Raw genomic sequence first — 16,275 nt, forward strand, 5'->3', positions numbered from 1 at the left:
ACAAAGATCCTTGATTCGCGTCAATTGACTGATGAGAACTGTGTTTGGAACCGTAGAGCCTCACAGTATGTGACTGAGAGCCAGCACGGGCGTCTCAATCTGCGTCAAATTGAAGGTGTCGTTGAAAGAGCATCCGGGGGTGTAGCTCATGGTTTCCAAGAAGTCATCAAAGTTGCAATTAATGGCCGGTGTTAAAGTCAAATCGCCCCCTAACTCAATCTCGAACACCTTATTTGCAACCTTACCGATCCCACGAGGTGAAGTAAGTAGGGTCCAGAGCATGTCGTCAGCAACAAAGGCTATATCACGAAACAATGGAGCGAGTATTGAGGCTTTTATGGTATTTAGCCGAGGCTCCTGAAGCAGCATTGAATGAGAAAAAACATCTTGTACTGCTCTTGACTTCTACCTCTCATTTATTTCACCAGCGGCCCTATCTTGACTTTTCGGCCCTCCTTTCGGCTTCTCTGCAAAGGCGGGCATCTTCGAGTTCTGTTTGATTCTCTCTTGAAGTATCTTCAACGGCCTGGATGCCTTTGGTGGATTCGTCATTCGTTCGAATCGCCGCAGGAATGCGTCAGCATCGTCATCTTTGTTGCGTGACTTCGCATTGATTGACCATTTTGGGAGGAAATGACCTATGTGCTCTCAATTTTGAAAGTCAGTAGAGTAGCAAGTATAGTCATATCGGTGTCCTGACGTACCGAGAAGTTGTACCACGTCCTGAATGTTGAGGAATATGATCTTTGCCAGCCAAGATAACCCAAAAACAGGCATGAGCGTAATTCCAAACCAAATATTTGCAAGTGCCCGTGGTGACAGACTCCTACCCTTGAGCTCGGACATCGCGACCAGCACCCTGCGCGCCGGGATCTCTATGAAGATGTACGCCAACCAAAAGTAGTATGGAGACAGCGATCCGCGATTCACTTCGTCCCGGCCAATGTGTTGTTGGCTAGATGCTACAGCCCGGTTGGGTGACGATGGTTCGCCCTTCTCTTGCTCACCGCACCCTCCCGGTTTCTCACACTTTTTCATGAGTAAACTCTGTTACATAGTGGACCGCGAGAATTTCTCAATCGCCAAGCCTGCCTTGGACCTAATGCGCCGCAGTGGGACAACCAGAACATCGACGGCCAAGAAGAGCGTCTTGGCACTGGCCAGCAAGCCGACCGTGACAGCGAGGGCGCCGGCAGCAAACTTGATAAGGGAGGTGAGCAGCTCGTTCTCCGGCGTGCCGTTCATGCTGTAGAAGCTCGCAGCAAAACCGAGGGGCAGGAAGATGACCGTAACGTACGTGAAGTACCGGATATTCTCGTTCCGGCGGAGCTCACGGTCGTCGCGGATCTTCTGCCTGCTTGTAGCGAGGTAGTCCTTGAGCTTACCAATCATATCTTTTTGGATCACCAAATCTCTTATGTGCTGTTCTGTCGAGCCTCGATACTTGTTGATTGCACTGCGATACTTTCTCTCGTCGTTGCGTGTCCAGCGAGGCTGTTCTTGGCCGCGATCTTGTTCCCTGGTTGTCCACTTCTGAAGAGTGTTCAGAATTGACATCAGGTCCTCTTCCACAGTGTGGAGTATTTGTTCGAACTTGTGCCAGTTATCTTCCGATGAAGAATATGCTTCGCTGTCAAGGATAGAGAATGAGAGACTGCTACCCCCCAAACCAAGTTCCCTCCTTACGTGGAATTGGAATTTCACGGCGCTTTTCGTAATCTCCTGAAGTATGTCACCCAGAAGGAATAGTTCGAGAACCTTTCGCTGCCACCATTGCTTTTCTAGATCTGTGCCGGATGAGTCGAATGGGAATCGCCAACTTGACTGGTGCCGCTTGCTGGGAACATGTTCAATGTAATAACATGTCCAGTATCGATCGAAAAAGTCACCATCAAAGCGAAAACCCATGGAAGCACGGCGTATCTGTTGTCCCGACCCTCCTGGGAAAGCATCATCTGCCAGAGGAGGCAGGCCGATCCAGTGAGGCGTCGAGGCATCGACCAACTCATAAAAGCTAAGGTGAAGCTCAGTCTGCCAGATATTCAGCACCATTGTCGTATCGTCCCAGATGTGCTTCTCATAAGTCGAATGGCGGTCAAAGAATAGTGAAACCGCAGCCCTTTCCCGCTCAGGAGTGGCGGCCCAACAAAGCAGCGCCGTCTCGGCGTTGGCATGGGGGAGCCATATGAACCGTTTTTTTGCCTGCTCAGCTGTTCGTGGAGATGTGAGCTTCGACAGCAGTGTGACATTGTTCAAATTGAAAGCATTGTTTGCACTCTTCCCTAAATGCTCCCTTTCTCCTTTTCCAAGATGCTTCTGCTTCTGCATGTCGACAATGAATGTTAGTGGATCGAAAGATTTGGGACCGCTTATGGAAAACGTTCGCTTCGTATCATGGTAGCTCTCAAGTCCCTGCCTGATGACAGTTCCTAAAACATCCGTACTGGGCTGACTGGTGGTGGCTGAGATCAACTTGTTGGCTTGGCCATTTTTGCTGGGATAGGGCAGAGCAAGCAGCCGATTTATCAGACCGGTAACGTCGCTCCTGGCTTGAGAGAGAAAGTGTGGATAAGGGTAGAGCCACTCGTCCTCAATGGTAATGATGCTGGTCGCATCAATCAGACTGTTGAATGGTATGAACTTTTTCATGGTCAAAGTCTGTTGGCCGTCGGAATGTCGATCAGGGTTAAGTTGCCCGACTATTGGATTGTCCTGGTAAACCAGATGGCCATTCTCGAGCTTCTCAACTTTTGGGTTCATTGTAGCCCAGATCGGAACATGAATGCTCTCAGACGGTGGGGCTGGGCTTGGACCGTCTTCTTTGTCTCTGGAGGAAATCGGTGAAGCATCGTTGAGTGGCCTTGAAGGAGCTGTTGTGCTCTTTTCATGGCATCTATCGATGGCTCTTGCGTGGGTGAGGAGGATGTAGTTGATTTCAAAGCCTGCATGGTAGTAAAGGACCCATTCTTCCCCATTACTGAAGAGCCTCGACTTTTTGGTCGCCTCGTGCAGTTGGCCTGGAAAGAACCCGTTGTGACTAGTGCTGCAGAGCAAGACCTCGACACTGTTCCTCACCAAGTCTTCAGGGGTTCTCTTGTTGAGCGTCAAATGGCGGCACCCGGCCATGATCCCTAGTGCATATCGGATTGCATTACTCCAGCCGGTGTCTTCACTTTCGTTGTGGTAAATTTGCGCCTTGATAGTGTTGGTCCAGAACTCCTGAAAGTTGCTCCCGGGCAAGAAGAAGCTGCAGTCTTGGCCATAGAAGAGTGCAGTATCGCGAGCGTGGAAAAAGAACCGTGTTTCTCTTGGCGAGCGAGCCACGGCAAGCATCCTCTTCCGTGAGACATCATTCTCTGTCGTGAAAAGTTGTAATACTCCTCGCTGCACATCACCTGGGTTCAGTCGCTTGACAGTCTTCCCGAATTGTTCGTAGAATCTCTCAAAAAGGAGACCATGTGCATTGGTGGTATAGAGTTGGAGCATCCAGTTGTGTTCTTCACCTTTCCAGATGAGCTGTTCGGCTTCCCTGAATTTCGTAGCGAGCTGATGGTCAAATACTCCCAGATCGTCGAGCACTTTCAGTGTTTTCCAAATCCAGAAATGGTCCGCAAGCCTGTATGTCTCAACACCCTCGTCTGTGCCGTGTGGCCAAGAAAAGCTCGCACGCTTGTCTAATCTATCGAGCTCATGAAACCATGGAACCCAGACATCCTTAAAGATGCGACGAATCTGCATCTCGGCTTCTCTTCCGTTGTCGTCAGATTCTTTACAGAAATCCATGTACTCCACCAGCTTGAGCACATGGAAGGACGTGTCAGTGACAGAATTAATCGGCTGCCAAGATCGGCCGCCTGCGTTCGGCTGAATTCTGCCCATCACCCAGTAGTTGGCTGCAAAACAACCGGATTCCAGGAATTTCTCCCCCATTCCTGTCGCTGCTGGCTGGTCTATCGTTCGCAATGACTCAATCCACTTGACGTGGCCCCGTAGAACTCTTCTGATGCGCCTCTGTAGCACATTTATGTATGGAATCGGGGCTGGGTGGTGCGCTAGTCTCTTCGCCACTTCGATGAGAAACCGAAATGCGAAGCTCTCAGAATTGTATCAGCTGATGCTGCTACGAATATCGGGCTGCCGGCACTTACAAACTTGCCGATGTACATATCCGGTGGCCGGACATGTCACCACATGTTAAGGCTACAATGGTGTCGTCTTCCTGCGCCTCTTCTTCTAATGAGGCAGGTTGGGAAGCACAAGGATCTCCGGCCTTCTGAGCCCAGCGATCTTCAAACCGTGGTGGCGAACTGATAGGAACCGCGCAAACCGAAAGAATGTATTCCAAATGCCTCATGTAATATATTCGATGTGCGACGCTGGTGACGACCCTTGCGCTGGTGCTCCTGACGGCAGGGAAAATGCTGAAGACTTCGGACTGGACTGCATCTGTGACTCATCAGTTGTATCTGCAGATGTTTTTAGGATCCCAAATGATGTTGCTTTTCTTTTTCCTCCATTGAAAGCTAGGTTGGGTCCCATTCCTGCTGCGGCATGGTCACTTGGTCGTCTCTTCCTTTCAGGTTCCTCGTCGCCCACGCCATCTCGTCCTGTGTCTGTTCGATCCGTTTTAGGACTGACCATTTCCACCGGTTCGAGGAAGGTCAGACCCAGCGAACACAGGGATGAAATCCCTGTGGAGTTCTCCCAGAGATGCTCTGTTTCTTCGCGCAGGATCCGATTGACATCCGCATCTCGTGCGGGCACCAAGAAGTTCCTCCAGTCGACTTCGCCGTCCGGGAGAGGTATTAGCTTATAGGCCACGACTATCTCCAGGTTTCCGTGGACCATCCCGTCTGGGCCACTCCGACTCGCTTCGAGAGCATGCTCGTGCCAGAGACCTCCTTTACCGTAGATCTTGCCGGCTTTGCCATTGGTAAATAGGTTGATTATAGCTGCAACGGATCCCGTGATATGCGTGTCATCATCAGGTGGTCCAGGTGGCCGAGCCTCTGAGGGGGCCTTTGGCATGTTAGTCCATTGGTCTGTGGTGCTGTCCTCCCCCGAGCTGATGCTCTGGAGCTCGACTGGTTTCCTTGGATCTGACAGGCTCAGATCGTGGACACATATGTGTCCATATCCGTTCGGCCCAGGCACGCACGAGTATTCTTCCTTGACATTATTGAAAAAGTCAACGGAGTGCAGGTGATTGAGATCGCGCACCGACATGTTTTTAGGAAATCGATATTTAAAATCAACGGGCTGATCGCTTGAGTTTTCGAGACAGAACTGCTGTAAAACGGTGCCTTCGTGGACAACCCATTGAAACCACGCCCTCACGTTTGGTAATTTTGTGTCGTACTCGTATCGGGGCCATCTCCTTTTCTGGGCAGAATTGCGAAGGAAAGCACAGCATATAGGAAAGATATTCTCCCCTGTCACATGAAAGTATATCGAGATTTGCCGCCCTCCTTGCGACCAAATAGGGCTCTTCCGTTGAACGATGATCCATGGAAAACATGCCAGAAACCCCTGCGCCAAGGAATTGACTCATCTGCATGAGATGGCCGTAGCAATTGACGCTGGCCGTTGTCCCTTGATCTCCAAATGAGGAATGACACCACCGATTCGGTGACGAGTGCCATATTCCACAGTGTTCATCCTTGGGAGCGAAGATCTGACCTATCTGGTCTTCGCCATCCTCTGGATTTCCTGTCATTCAAATTAGCTCACGAGGGATAAAATGTTTCATGTGAGAAAAAGAGGGTCTTACGAAATATCAGGCGCTTGAACTCCTCATCACTGCTAGTCGGAACTTTGTCGTGGCTCCAGAATTGATATGGCGAATCCTGTCTGGCACCTGGACTTGCTTCGGCATCGGACGCAGCAGCTTCCTGTTCGACGACCATTTTCGCGTATTGTTTGGCTAGAAAAGATGGTCTGAGTTGTAACATCCCCTCACCCCTTCTGCCGCACACCCCATCTGCCGCACCCCACACCCGCGTCACGCGCATAAACGCATCCCTACCCACCCCATATATACTCCTTAATATCTTTATAAGGAATTTTTCTTTAGTTATTAAACTTTGCATTATTATTAATTTAATTATTATAAAGTCTTATATAAAAGTTAAGATATAAGAAGCTTTTAATATAATTTCCATTAATATGCCAATTTAAGCAATTAAAAGGGAATAATATATATTTAAATATATATTTTAATATTATCTCTTTAATATTTAAAATTATTATAATATTATTAACTCTTAAAAGCTTTTTTTTAATATTAAGAAAGATTAATTAACTTTATTTATATTTAATTAAAGTACTTTAGGGTTAATATTAATCTACTTTAAAATAATAGCCCTTATAAGTTAAATAGCCTCTTCCTTTCTTAATAGCCCTTTCCTTAAAAGGCAATAATTTACCTCCTTCCTTGCTTATTATTCTTAACTTAAAAGCCGTTAAAATTAATATATTAAAGTAAAAAAATTAAGAGCATTATTAAAAGCTATTATTAAGTCTTAATTTAACCTTTTTAAATTGCTTATTATTAAGGTAATTAAGTTAAATAATTGCTAAAATGCTAATAAAAAAGGATTAATAAAAGCATAATTTAAGAATACCCTTATTCTTAGCTATATAAATAATAACCCTATTTATTAAAAAGATTATAATTTAAGAATATAAATCTTCTTTATAAAAAGTATCTTTATTATTAATAAGTTATTAATACCCCTTATTATTTTTAAAGAATTAAATATATAATAATAGTAATTTCCTATTACTTTTAAAGATTATAATAATTAATAATTTATAATAATAAAAAAGAAGTAAATAAAGAAAAGAATTATTATTAAATAGCTTAAAAGAATATTTATTCCTTAATTAACTCCTATAAACCCTTTTAAATAATATTTATTTATAATTAATAGGTATTATATATATAATTATTAACTTTATATAAAAATGCTTCTTAAATTATATATATATAATCTTTTTACTTATATATACTTTTTATATCTTTTAACCCCTTAATATAACTATTTTTTACTTATTTAAAATAATATTTAAAAAGCATTTTTATTAACTTAAACTTTATATAATAATAATAATAATAATAATAAAAAAGAGATTTCTTTATTATTATTATAAGGCTTATATAAAGGTACTTATAAAGGTAAATATATATTTTAAGTAAAAAGTATTAAGTTTTTAATTAATTAATAAGGTTAGGGCATTAAGAAGCATTTATATCCTTAAAAATTATTAAAACTAGTATAAATTATAATATTTTAATAATAAGAATAGCTTTAATAATTAATTTTATATATTTTAATCTTTTTCTTATTTTAATAATCTTATTTTTATAACCTTAATAAAATTTTAAAAAATAAGAAATTTAATAATTTATTATGCTTAATAAAAATATTTAAGCCTTATATAATAATTATTATTTAGGAAAATTCTTAAGAGATATAATTAAATAGCTATTAAATTAATAATAACCTTAAAAAAAAATTAATTATTAAAAGCTTAAATTAAAGTTAATAAAAAAGTTATAAGAAAAAAAGTTTAAATTAACTTAAATATAATTTTTATTAATATTAAGGCTATTTAAAAGGCTTAAATTAATATTAGCAAGATATTTATAAATAAATATAAGTTTAACAATTCCTTAATATTAACAAAAGAGGGATTGGTAATCGTTATGGCGGGTAATTAATATTGGGAATAGTGGCATTTGTATGGGCGGCGGTGCGGCAGATAGGGTGTGCGGCAGAAGGGGTGAGGGGATGTTATTCAATATAATCAGGACTCTTATGCAAATAGAGCTCCTTCGTTCGGACCTGATAGACTCATGCAGCTGGAGAGTGTGTCGGCAGAACCAACGCTGAGCGGGAAATTCAAGGCCAAACGTCCTAATGAGTATACGAGGTTAGGAAACAAGTTGCGCAATTGTTTCGACCGCCCAATAGCTGGGAATTCACTGCAGCACATGTGACGGCATGTGTTTGCTTTGATCACATTTGCAGTCACCCGCTATTCTGTATGACATGTCCCTTGATCTTTCAGCAATCTAGACCTCGATCATGTGTGACGCGTGTCCCACGTTTGGAACTTAGACTTATTGGTGTCACAGGATAGATTCAAATCTCAATATAAGCCGGCACATCTTCAAATCGGGAGCATTGAGTCACAGCTACAACTACTGGCATGGGATGAACGAGGAAGACATATGAAATCCTGAACCCTGGGAGCTTCTCTTCGAGCCAGTCCGCTTCCGTTAGTCTCGATGTTCCAAGTACATGGGGAGTGCCAACCTCGCCAGGACCAATGTAGGATTCCGATGTGGCAGCCCATGTTTCAACAGAACAGAATATCTGCCGTCCAACCTAACCAGTCTGCCAGTGTGCCTGGATGTCGATCTGCTGTTTTGCACAGCTCTACATCCTGATCCCGAAAGGGAGGCATACGCTTGGAAGACATTTGTGCACACACAGTGAGGGTGAGGGGTTCGCGTATCACATGCGGATCGGCCTGATGCATGCAGCGGCGTCTAGTACTATTCCAGTAACTGAACAGGAGCAGTGCCTGGGAGGATTCAAGGCAGCAGGATGGCCAGACTAATACATGAGGAGAATTGATACATCATTAAGAATTTGGGCCATTCGGGGTCCTCAACAGTCCGCTGCCAGTGGTTGCCCGCTAATGGACCGGTCCCCGTCCGCGAAGACTACATAGTTATTCAGTGAACTGCATCATGAAGCCAGCCTTGCTTATTGAACGCCCATAGACATACATATTCCTTTGCCTTTGTTACAGTCGCACGAGATCAGAGCAAATCAGCAAGAACTTGACAATCGACATGGCATCAAAGCAGGAAACGTACCAGGAAGCCTCGGAAAGGGAATCGATATTTAAGAAACATGCCTTCCCGGAGCACACAGTGGACCTAGGCGAAGTGCGCATGAACTACGCCGTCGCGGGCTCGGATTCCAACCCAGCTATCCTGCTCATCCCGGCGCAGGCCGAATCGTGGTGGGGATACGAGGACGCTATGCACCTACTGGCAGAGTCGTACCAGGTGTACGCGGTCGACCTCCGCGGCCAGGGCAGATCGACTTGGACGCCTGGGCGGTACAGCCTGGACAACTTCGGCAACGACCTTGTCAAATTCATCGACCTCGTCATCAAGCGGCCCGTCATCGTCAGCGGGCTGTCGTCCGGCGGCGTCTTGTCCGCGTGGCTGTCGGCGTTTGCAAAGCCCGGGCAGGTACTCGCCTGCGTGTACGAGGACCCGCCGCTGTTCGCGTCCGAGCTCACCCCGGCCGTCGGGCACGGCATCAGGCAGACGATTGCCGGTCCGATATTCAGGATCTGGCACAAGTGGCTGGGCCCGCAGTGGTCCGTTGGGAACACGGAGGGGATGCAGGAGGCCATGGCCCACGAGCTGCCGAGCTGGATCAGCAGGGCAATGACGACCATGCTGGCCGAGATCAAGATCGGGCCCGTGCCGCCCGAGCTGAGGGAATACGACCCGGAGTGGGCGGAAGTTTTCTCGAGCGGGCGCTTGGCTGCCGGGTGCGACCACGAGAACATGCTGAGGCATGTCAAGGTCCCCGTGCTCCTCACGCACCACTACCGCAAGGTCGATCCAGAATCGGGCGGGCTCGCTGGTGCGATCAGCGACGAGCAGGCCGAGCATGTCAAGAAGCTCGTCGAGGGCGGCGGGAACTCGTTCACGTACAAGAGCTTCCCCAAGACGCCGCACTCGATGCACGGCCACGACCCGGCGTGCTATGTCGCTACGGTCACTGCTTGGCTTGATGAGAGAGGCCTCGGAAAGGCGTTGAGGCCATCGAATGATAAGCCAGCCACGACAGTGTAGGACTGACACACATCCAGTATGAAGTACAACTTTTCTCTTTCCCGGCCTTGATGAGGTGCTCTAGCCTCTGTCTCACTGGCTCAACGCTTGAGAAGCCACAAGTCCGGGTGCCGCGCACATGAATAGCCGCAACTATACATCATACTAGATAGATGTCCAAATTCAATTTGCCCAAGCCTGCGCTGTTTGTTCTGTCTCGGGACGACGAGTTGTGGAAGCACACAACCAGTTCCTTGCTGTCTTCTTGCCAGTCTTGTCTGTATTGCCTGTGGCTTTACATTGTGAGGAGACTTGTCGGGCAGCCAGGCAGTGCACAGAGAAACGGCTTTCCAAGTCGCTTGTTAATTTTGCTGCCTGCTCCAATCCATCGTGTTGGATGTGGTTGATGTCAAGTCGTCTGATGAAGTCGGGAGAAACTGAGGCTTTTCTCTCGATGGCCGCGTCTTGCAGCCGACGACGCAGAGTCTGTTGGAATAAGGCACGATTCGGAAGCTCGAGAGAATGAGAGGGCGTGGTTCAGACATTACCGACGTGCCTTTGTTGTTCGTTGCAAAAGCACACGTGGGTACAGCATGATCGAGTGTGAAGGAAGTGGGAGATGGTGGGGCTTGGGCCTGGACCTCCTCAGTCCCTGCTGCTTGTCTCCTGACGGATCCCTGCCACTGACACCTGCAGGGGAGCTCCATCCCGGCAACAGCTCCCAAGGGTGCACCTAAGATGCATCAGACTTGACTGAATGATTTCAGATTGGCACTGCTCTCTCAACCTGACCCTGTCAAGCTTCAAGTTCCCCAGCAACAACCCCCGACCAGGAGCCTGTCGATCTGCCACGATACTGCCTAGGTACCTAGGTAGTCTGACGTCAGCCTCATAGTGTTCCTCGAGTGACTGCTCCAACCCCGTCGAACGAGACGAGATCGCACCCCGATCACCTGCGACGACGACCACCGACGACACTGGTCTCACACCTACGCCAAAGCGGAGCTCTCGAGACCCGCCAACATGGCGACCGAGGACGAGCGCTACCGGCAGTCGACCCAGTTCCGGCTCTGGTCCTTCTCGCCGGCCCAGTTAGCCGAGCTGCGCGCCAAAACAAACAGCCTCGCCAGGCAGAACATCTCGGACCGCCTCGCCTCGTCGACGGCATCCTCCTCTACCGTCGCATCGGCGAACCCCTCCGGCTCCAACACCCCAATACCCGGGGCAAACACCTCGACTCCTGCCACCGACCCGTCACAAGTCAGCGCAGCCGCCGCGCCCGCAGATGTCCCGACCGAGTCCACCTCCATCAACAAGCCCCCACTGCCCGAGTTCCTCACGCCCGCCGAGGAGGAGCAACTCCTGCGCTTCTATACCGTCGAGTGCCTGCGCGCCGCCGAGTTCTGCCAGCTGCCCACCGAGATTCGCGCCACGTCGGTCATCTTCCTACGCCGCTTCTTTGTCACACACAGCATCATGACATATCCACCGACCAAGATGCTCAAGACGTGCCTCTTCTACGGCTCAAAGGCCGAGAACTCGTACCCCCGTGTCAACAGCTTTGCAGAGAAGTTTCCCAATACTACTGGCGAGGAAATATTGGCTGGAGAGTTCTTGCTGTGTCAGGGGCTCAGGTTTGCCTTTGATGTCAGGCATCCCTACCGGGCACTGGAGGGCGCCATCATGCAGTTGCGGTCCTTTGGAGATGTAGATGTAGGTTACTGATCTTCTGTGATCTCTACATGATCCGAAATGGCAATACTGACACTCGAACAGGACTCCAAAATCTCCAGAGCACAGGTTCGGGGCCGTGACATCCTCAAGTTCAGTCCTCTGGTCACCGACGCCTACTTCCACTACACCCCGAGTCAGATCATGCTCGCAACATTATCAATGGCAGACCACGACTTGTTCGAGCGCTTGATCCTGGCCATGTTCCCTCATCAACCGAATGGAGACTTGAACTCACAAAAGGCCGAGGTACTGACCCAGGCTATTAAAGAAAAGACGGTGTCTACGGTCATAGCCTGCAAGGAGATGCTCAGCCAAGAGCCTCCGGAGCGATTTACCAACTTTTGGGGGACGGTAAGCCTGTGTCTTTCCAGCTTCTTTCCGAGGTTTGTTGTGCTGACGTTCACTCCTAGCCCGAAGCCAATACCCTTGTGAAGCCCCTCATCCGGAAGCTCAAGAAATGCAGAGACCCAGACAGGTTTGACCTCATCGGCTTGCACAAAAAGAGGCTGGAGTTCAAGGAGAACGAGAAGAAGCCGTCCAAGGGTGCGGTAGAGGACGACGGGGCCGTCTTCAGCGGCAGCAATGGTGCAGGCAAGGGTGACGCAGACCGCGACGCCAAGAGACGAAAGGTTGCTGAGGATCCTTTCGGACCGCCTTTGTAGGGCGCAAAGGTGGAAGTCAATCCCGGCAGAAGGTCTCTAAGGGCCAAATTCTGGCTTTCTCCGTTGCCCGTCAGTTCACGTTGTCTCGTTCATGTCAAGCATAGCTAAAATGGATAGAACTGCAGCAACCCCTCGAAATAGATCCCAAGTGAATCGAGTCTATGAGCTTGCCATCTCTGGCTATATGATCGAGCTAGACTATGTGTCCTCGACCTAAGTGCCCTGAGGTCTTCCAGGTAAAGATGCCTACCTTGTCCAAGAAAGGTTGCGGCCATGGTCAACTGGGAGTCACAACATAGGTGGTGCCAGTCGTTGTCCCTAGCGGGCCAGTATACGCCTCACCATCCACGGCGATTTGCGACCCATTCATGTATCGGATCGCAAGCTCAGCACCAGCTTTGCAAGTGATGTTCGCGCTGGTCAAGGCCCCTTGGTCCCACGCAACATCAACGACAAAGTTCCCACGAGCGACGAGCCCTTCCACAGACCCAGTGGGCACCGCCGAGGGCAGGGCCGGCAGCAAATGCGCAACATCAGCATGACTCTGCAGCAGCATTTCGGTGACGCCGCTGACAAATCCAAAGTTCCGGTCGATCTGGAAGACGTACTTTGGCGATCCAGCGTCCGTGTTGTACAGATTATAAGGCGTGGGGAACTTCTGGAACCACTTCATCAGCGGGTCCCAGGCGCTGTCGCCGTCAAAGACCCGCGCGAACGAGTTTATCAGCCACGTCCGCGACAGCCCCGTGGACCCGGACCCGGCCGACACGCGCCGGTTGAGGAGGACCTCCGCGCCAGAGCCCAGCGTCGTCGCATTGCGCAGGAGGGCGGGGGGGGGCTGAACTGCCGCCCCGGCATGAGGCCCACCAGCGGTGAGAGGTGCTTCTGCCCGACCGCCGCCTCCTCGTACTCGCGCCGCCACTCGAGGATCTGGCCGAGCGAGCCGACTTTCTGCGGCAGGATGGTGGTGAGATACAACGTTCGCAAGATCAGGGACAATACGTAAACATATACCCGTCGGATAAAACCCGACTTGGAATCATGGAGGAGATCGATGCATGCCACATGTGCAACACATGCCCCGCTGGGACTATTCTATTGTTTAAAGCAATTTTTCACTGATGGGAATTGGGGAAATACGTATGCGGCTCAATTTAGCCATTCCAAGTCGTTATTTGTGTTCGCGTTTCTCCGCAACATCGCGTAGGCCAATTTGCCACAAGCGTGTGGGGACTTCTATGTCTAATTACTGTCAACTCGCCAGCTCGGTCCAAAGACCCGACGTGACATGCGGGAACTACGTCTACACCTGCATTAGATTTCTCTTAAAGGGAGCTTCGTCATACAACCATCTACATTTACGATCCACCTAGTAATTGTCCTGACTCAAATCGGGGCTCAGTGCCATCCATTCACTGTGGCTCCACTGCTAGCCATTGCAAACTCCCGACTAGCAAAATCTAGATACTCTTTCGTAAGGAGGGGCCCGAGTCGCCTCGCAGCCCACGCCCCTCTACCAGTGTTCTCAAGCGCGTGTGGATCCGTGCCTATCACAAGCGTGAATGACGGGAGCTCCGGGGGCAGCTCTTCCCTCTGTGCCATTCCCAACAAGCGCTTGATCTTTTCGAAATTCTCTACCCAAACCTGCTCGCTGGTCTCGTAGCCCTCGCGCCTCAGGTACTCGGCCTGTCGGCAGGGGCTCTTGAGTGGATTACCTTCGACCAGATTTTGGACGATATAGTTCGCGGGAAACTCTGATTCGCAGTCTTCCGGGAGAAGGGAGTACATCTGGCCGTTGTTCGAGGGCTCGGTACGCAGGACGAAGAGGCGTCTATTCTGCCCTTGAAGCGGAAATGGGACGGGAAAACTTGAGAAATCACAGGTCAGCTGAAAGGAATTCAGGGGGGAGAGGGGGGAGGTCCCTGAAGTCACACATCATGATATCGCCAAAGTAGGGATAGTAGTGTGTCATCCCGAGGTCTGTGGCACATTGAATGTATTGCGTCAAGGACTTCTTGAACGTGTGGGCGCTGTCCAGGTCCGCTCTTGTCATCCGCATCCAGATGGTTGAAACGTCTTCCACACCTTGAATTCTCTTCCCTAGAAATATGTATAGAACGCATGTCCTGCTGTAAATTAGGCTTGGGGGTTCTGTTACCTGAGCTGACGCGGGTTGGTCCCTGCCAAAACCCAGAATCTGTGTCTGACTTGCCATTTTAGAGCTGCTGGTAAGTAAAATACTCGATTAATTTGAATCGGTCGTGTGTGCTCCTGATTGGTTCTTGGGTAAGATCTTTGCATAGTTATTGAATGGTTTTGAGCTCTCCCCAACCTCGACGTTTTATATATTTCTTCCTGGCCCAGTCGAGTCACTCCTGAACATGACAGAAAGACGTCTATGAATGGGAAGTGCCAGAAAAGACGCAATGACAAGTAAACAGGCAGTCAAAACTGAACTCTCCCGCTCATAGATTGCGCATAACCGTGCTTCATCCGTAAACAAATTGTCGTGTAATATGTGGCCACCGCGACAGCAACAAGCAAACTTCGTATGTTGGCATCCCTAATACCCGCGCTGCATTTCCTGTCTCTGGATCTCGGCCCTGAACACGTTCTTGTTCGGTGTAGGACCCCAGCTCTCGCGATCCGTCAGCTCCACCTCACGGTTCTTGTCCTCGGGCCAGCCAAAGTTTGACATTGAATTCGTCCTGTGAGAATCTCGTCTATTCTTCGGGCCACCAATCCCAAAGACATGGCCATGCCGCTTCCAGCTCCAGATCACGAATGTCACAAGTGCGAGTAACACGGCTGAGATTGTGACTGAGACTGCAATCGCCACGGTCCTGCCATGGTTCTCGAAGCTGTTCTCCGGCGAGGCGTTGTACGACGGGGCTGAGTTGCTGATAACGACATCGGGCCCAATGACATATACATCTGAGCCGTCTTCTGAGGTCTGGTACTCGATGAGACCTAGCGTCGCATTCAGGTCCCTTCCGCCGCGGCCGTTTTGCGAGAGAAGGTCCTCGTCAATGTTCCAGACGTAGTAGCCAGTCCGCGCTGTGACATTCCTGTCTGCTATGAATCCGCCGTAGTCGGAGTATCGAACCTGGATAGAAACCACAGCGTCGTCGCGCGCGAACTGTACTGCGTCCCAAGTGACTGGCACGAGTTAGTCGGGTACCCTCTTCAATGCGCTCATGATCCGCCGTTGAAGTGAGACGCACCATAGTATGTGTTCCCTGGCCTCAGCACACCTCCCCGTCGGGGCTGACAGAACGGGGCATCGGAGCCGTGGTAGTTGCGGCACTGGAAGAAGGCGCCGGCCCCGGAGCTCGCCGTCGCGGTCGCCACGGGAGCTATGTCCGTGGTCGTCTGGACCATCCCGTCCGCGGTCGTCAGGGCGTAGACCGAAGTCTGCGTGACATACTCGGGAGCCCCGGATACGGTCTTGGTTCCCGAGACTGATGGGGTGATTGTCCGTGCATCACCGTTGGCGTCGACGGTGACCCATATCTTCCGGGGGTTGTAACGAGCAACGAGGGCGGGCTCAGACGAGACACACGTGCAAACGCACGCTGCCAGGGCAAGCAGCGCAGGCCGGAAGAGAACCATGGCGGCAGCTGGTTGCTGAATCACAGGTGACGGCTCTGGAGGTTTCCTTGGTGAGAAATTACGCAGGTCTTAAATGGAGTGTGTTGCATCCCTTGGAATGTCAGAGTGGGCAAACCATTTGGGATCGGCGAGACATGTCCTGATCAATGTCCAAAGGGCGTTGGAGCGATCCCCTCTTTCAGGCATATCATTCAGGTCATACTGATAACATTAGGCCAAGGCAATAAGTGCTTGGACGCGGCTCCATTAGTCGATTTCCTGGCGAATGGGCGGGTCGAATACGGTCTGACTGCAGCGGTTCCTGTCAGCTGGCCGCTGACATCCGCGGGGGCGGTAACCGTAATACCATGGCTGGGCAAAGCACCTGGGCACACTCCCCCCTCCCTCCCGCTCCCTCTC

General features: G+C 49.5%; 5 protein-coding genes across 5 annotated transcripts; 2 read left to right on the top strand and 3 right to left on the bottom strand.

Moving 5' to 3' along the window:
- Positions 1–1,050: 1,050 nt before the first annotated feature.
- Positions 1,051–5,906, bottom strand: INS49_015169 (uncharacterized protein; the record flags this gene model as incomplete). The annotated part of the gene is made up of 4 exons (XM_043175855.1): positions 1,051–3,795; positions 4,639–5,099; positions 5,680–5,700; positions 5,771–5,906. 4 exons carry the CDS (start codon positions 5,904–5,906, stop codon positions 1,051–1,053), a joined length of 3,363 nt encoding a protein of 1,120 aa, XP_043020812.1.
- A 2,960-nt stretch (positions 5,907–8,866) lies between these two features.
- INS49_015170 (uncharacterized protein) lies at positions 8,867–9,889 on the top strand (the record flags this gene model as incomplete). The annotated part of the gene is made up of 1 exon (XM_043175856.1): positions 8,867–9,889. One exon carries the CDS (start codon positions 8,867–8,869, stop codon positions 9,887–9,889), a length of 1,023 nt encoding a protein of 340 aa, XP_043020813.1.
- Positions 9,890–10,891: 1,002 nt separating this feature from the next.
- Positions 10,892–12,264, top strand: INS49_015171 (uncharacterized protein; the record flags this gene model as incomplete). Its single annotated transcript, XM_043175857.1, has 3 exons — positions 10,892–11,581; positions 11,645–11,953; positions 12,037–12,264. The coding sequence occupies 3 exons, from the start codon at positions 10,892–10,894 to the stop codon at positions 12,262–12,264; spliced, it is 1,227 nt and encodes a 408-aa protein (XP_043020814.1).
- A 277-nt stretch (positions 12,265–12,541) lies between these two features.
- Positions 12,542–14,323, bottom strand: INS49_015172 (uncharacterized protein; the record flags this gene model as incomplete). Its single annotated transcript, XM_043175858.1, has 4 exons — positions 12,542–13,051; positions 13,132–13,215; positions 13,819–14,105; positions 14,197–14,323. 4 exons carry the CDS (start codon positions 14,321–14,323, stop codon positions 12,542–12,544), a joined length of 1,008 nt encoding a protein of 335 aa, XP_043020815.1.
- Positions 14,324–14,827: 504 nt separating this feature from the next.
- INS49_015173 (uncharacterized protein) lies at positions 14,828–15,876 on the bottom strand (the record flags this gene model as incomplete). The annotated part of the gene is made up of 2 exons (XM_043175859.1): positions 14,828–15,423; positions 15,489–15,876. The coding sequence occupies 2 exons, from the start codon at positions 15,874–15,876 to the stop codon at positions 14,828–14,830; spliced, it is 984 nt and encodes a 327-aa protein (XP_043020816.1).
- Positions 15,877–16,275: the final 399 nt, after the last annotated feature.

This window comes from Diaporthe citri, assembly GCF_014595645.1.
Source record: "Diaporthe citri strain NFHF-8-4 chromosome Unknown scaffold_8, whole genome shotgun sequence".
NCBI classification, from domain to species: Eukaryota; Fungi; Ascomycota; class Sordariomycetes; order Diaporthales; family Diaporthaceae; genus Diaporthe; species Diaporthe citri.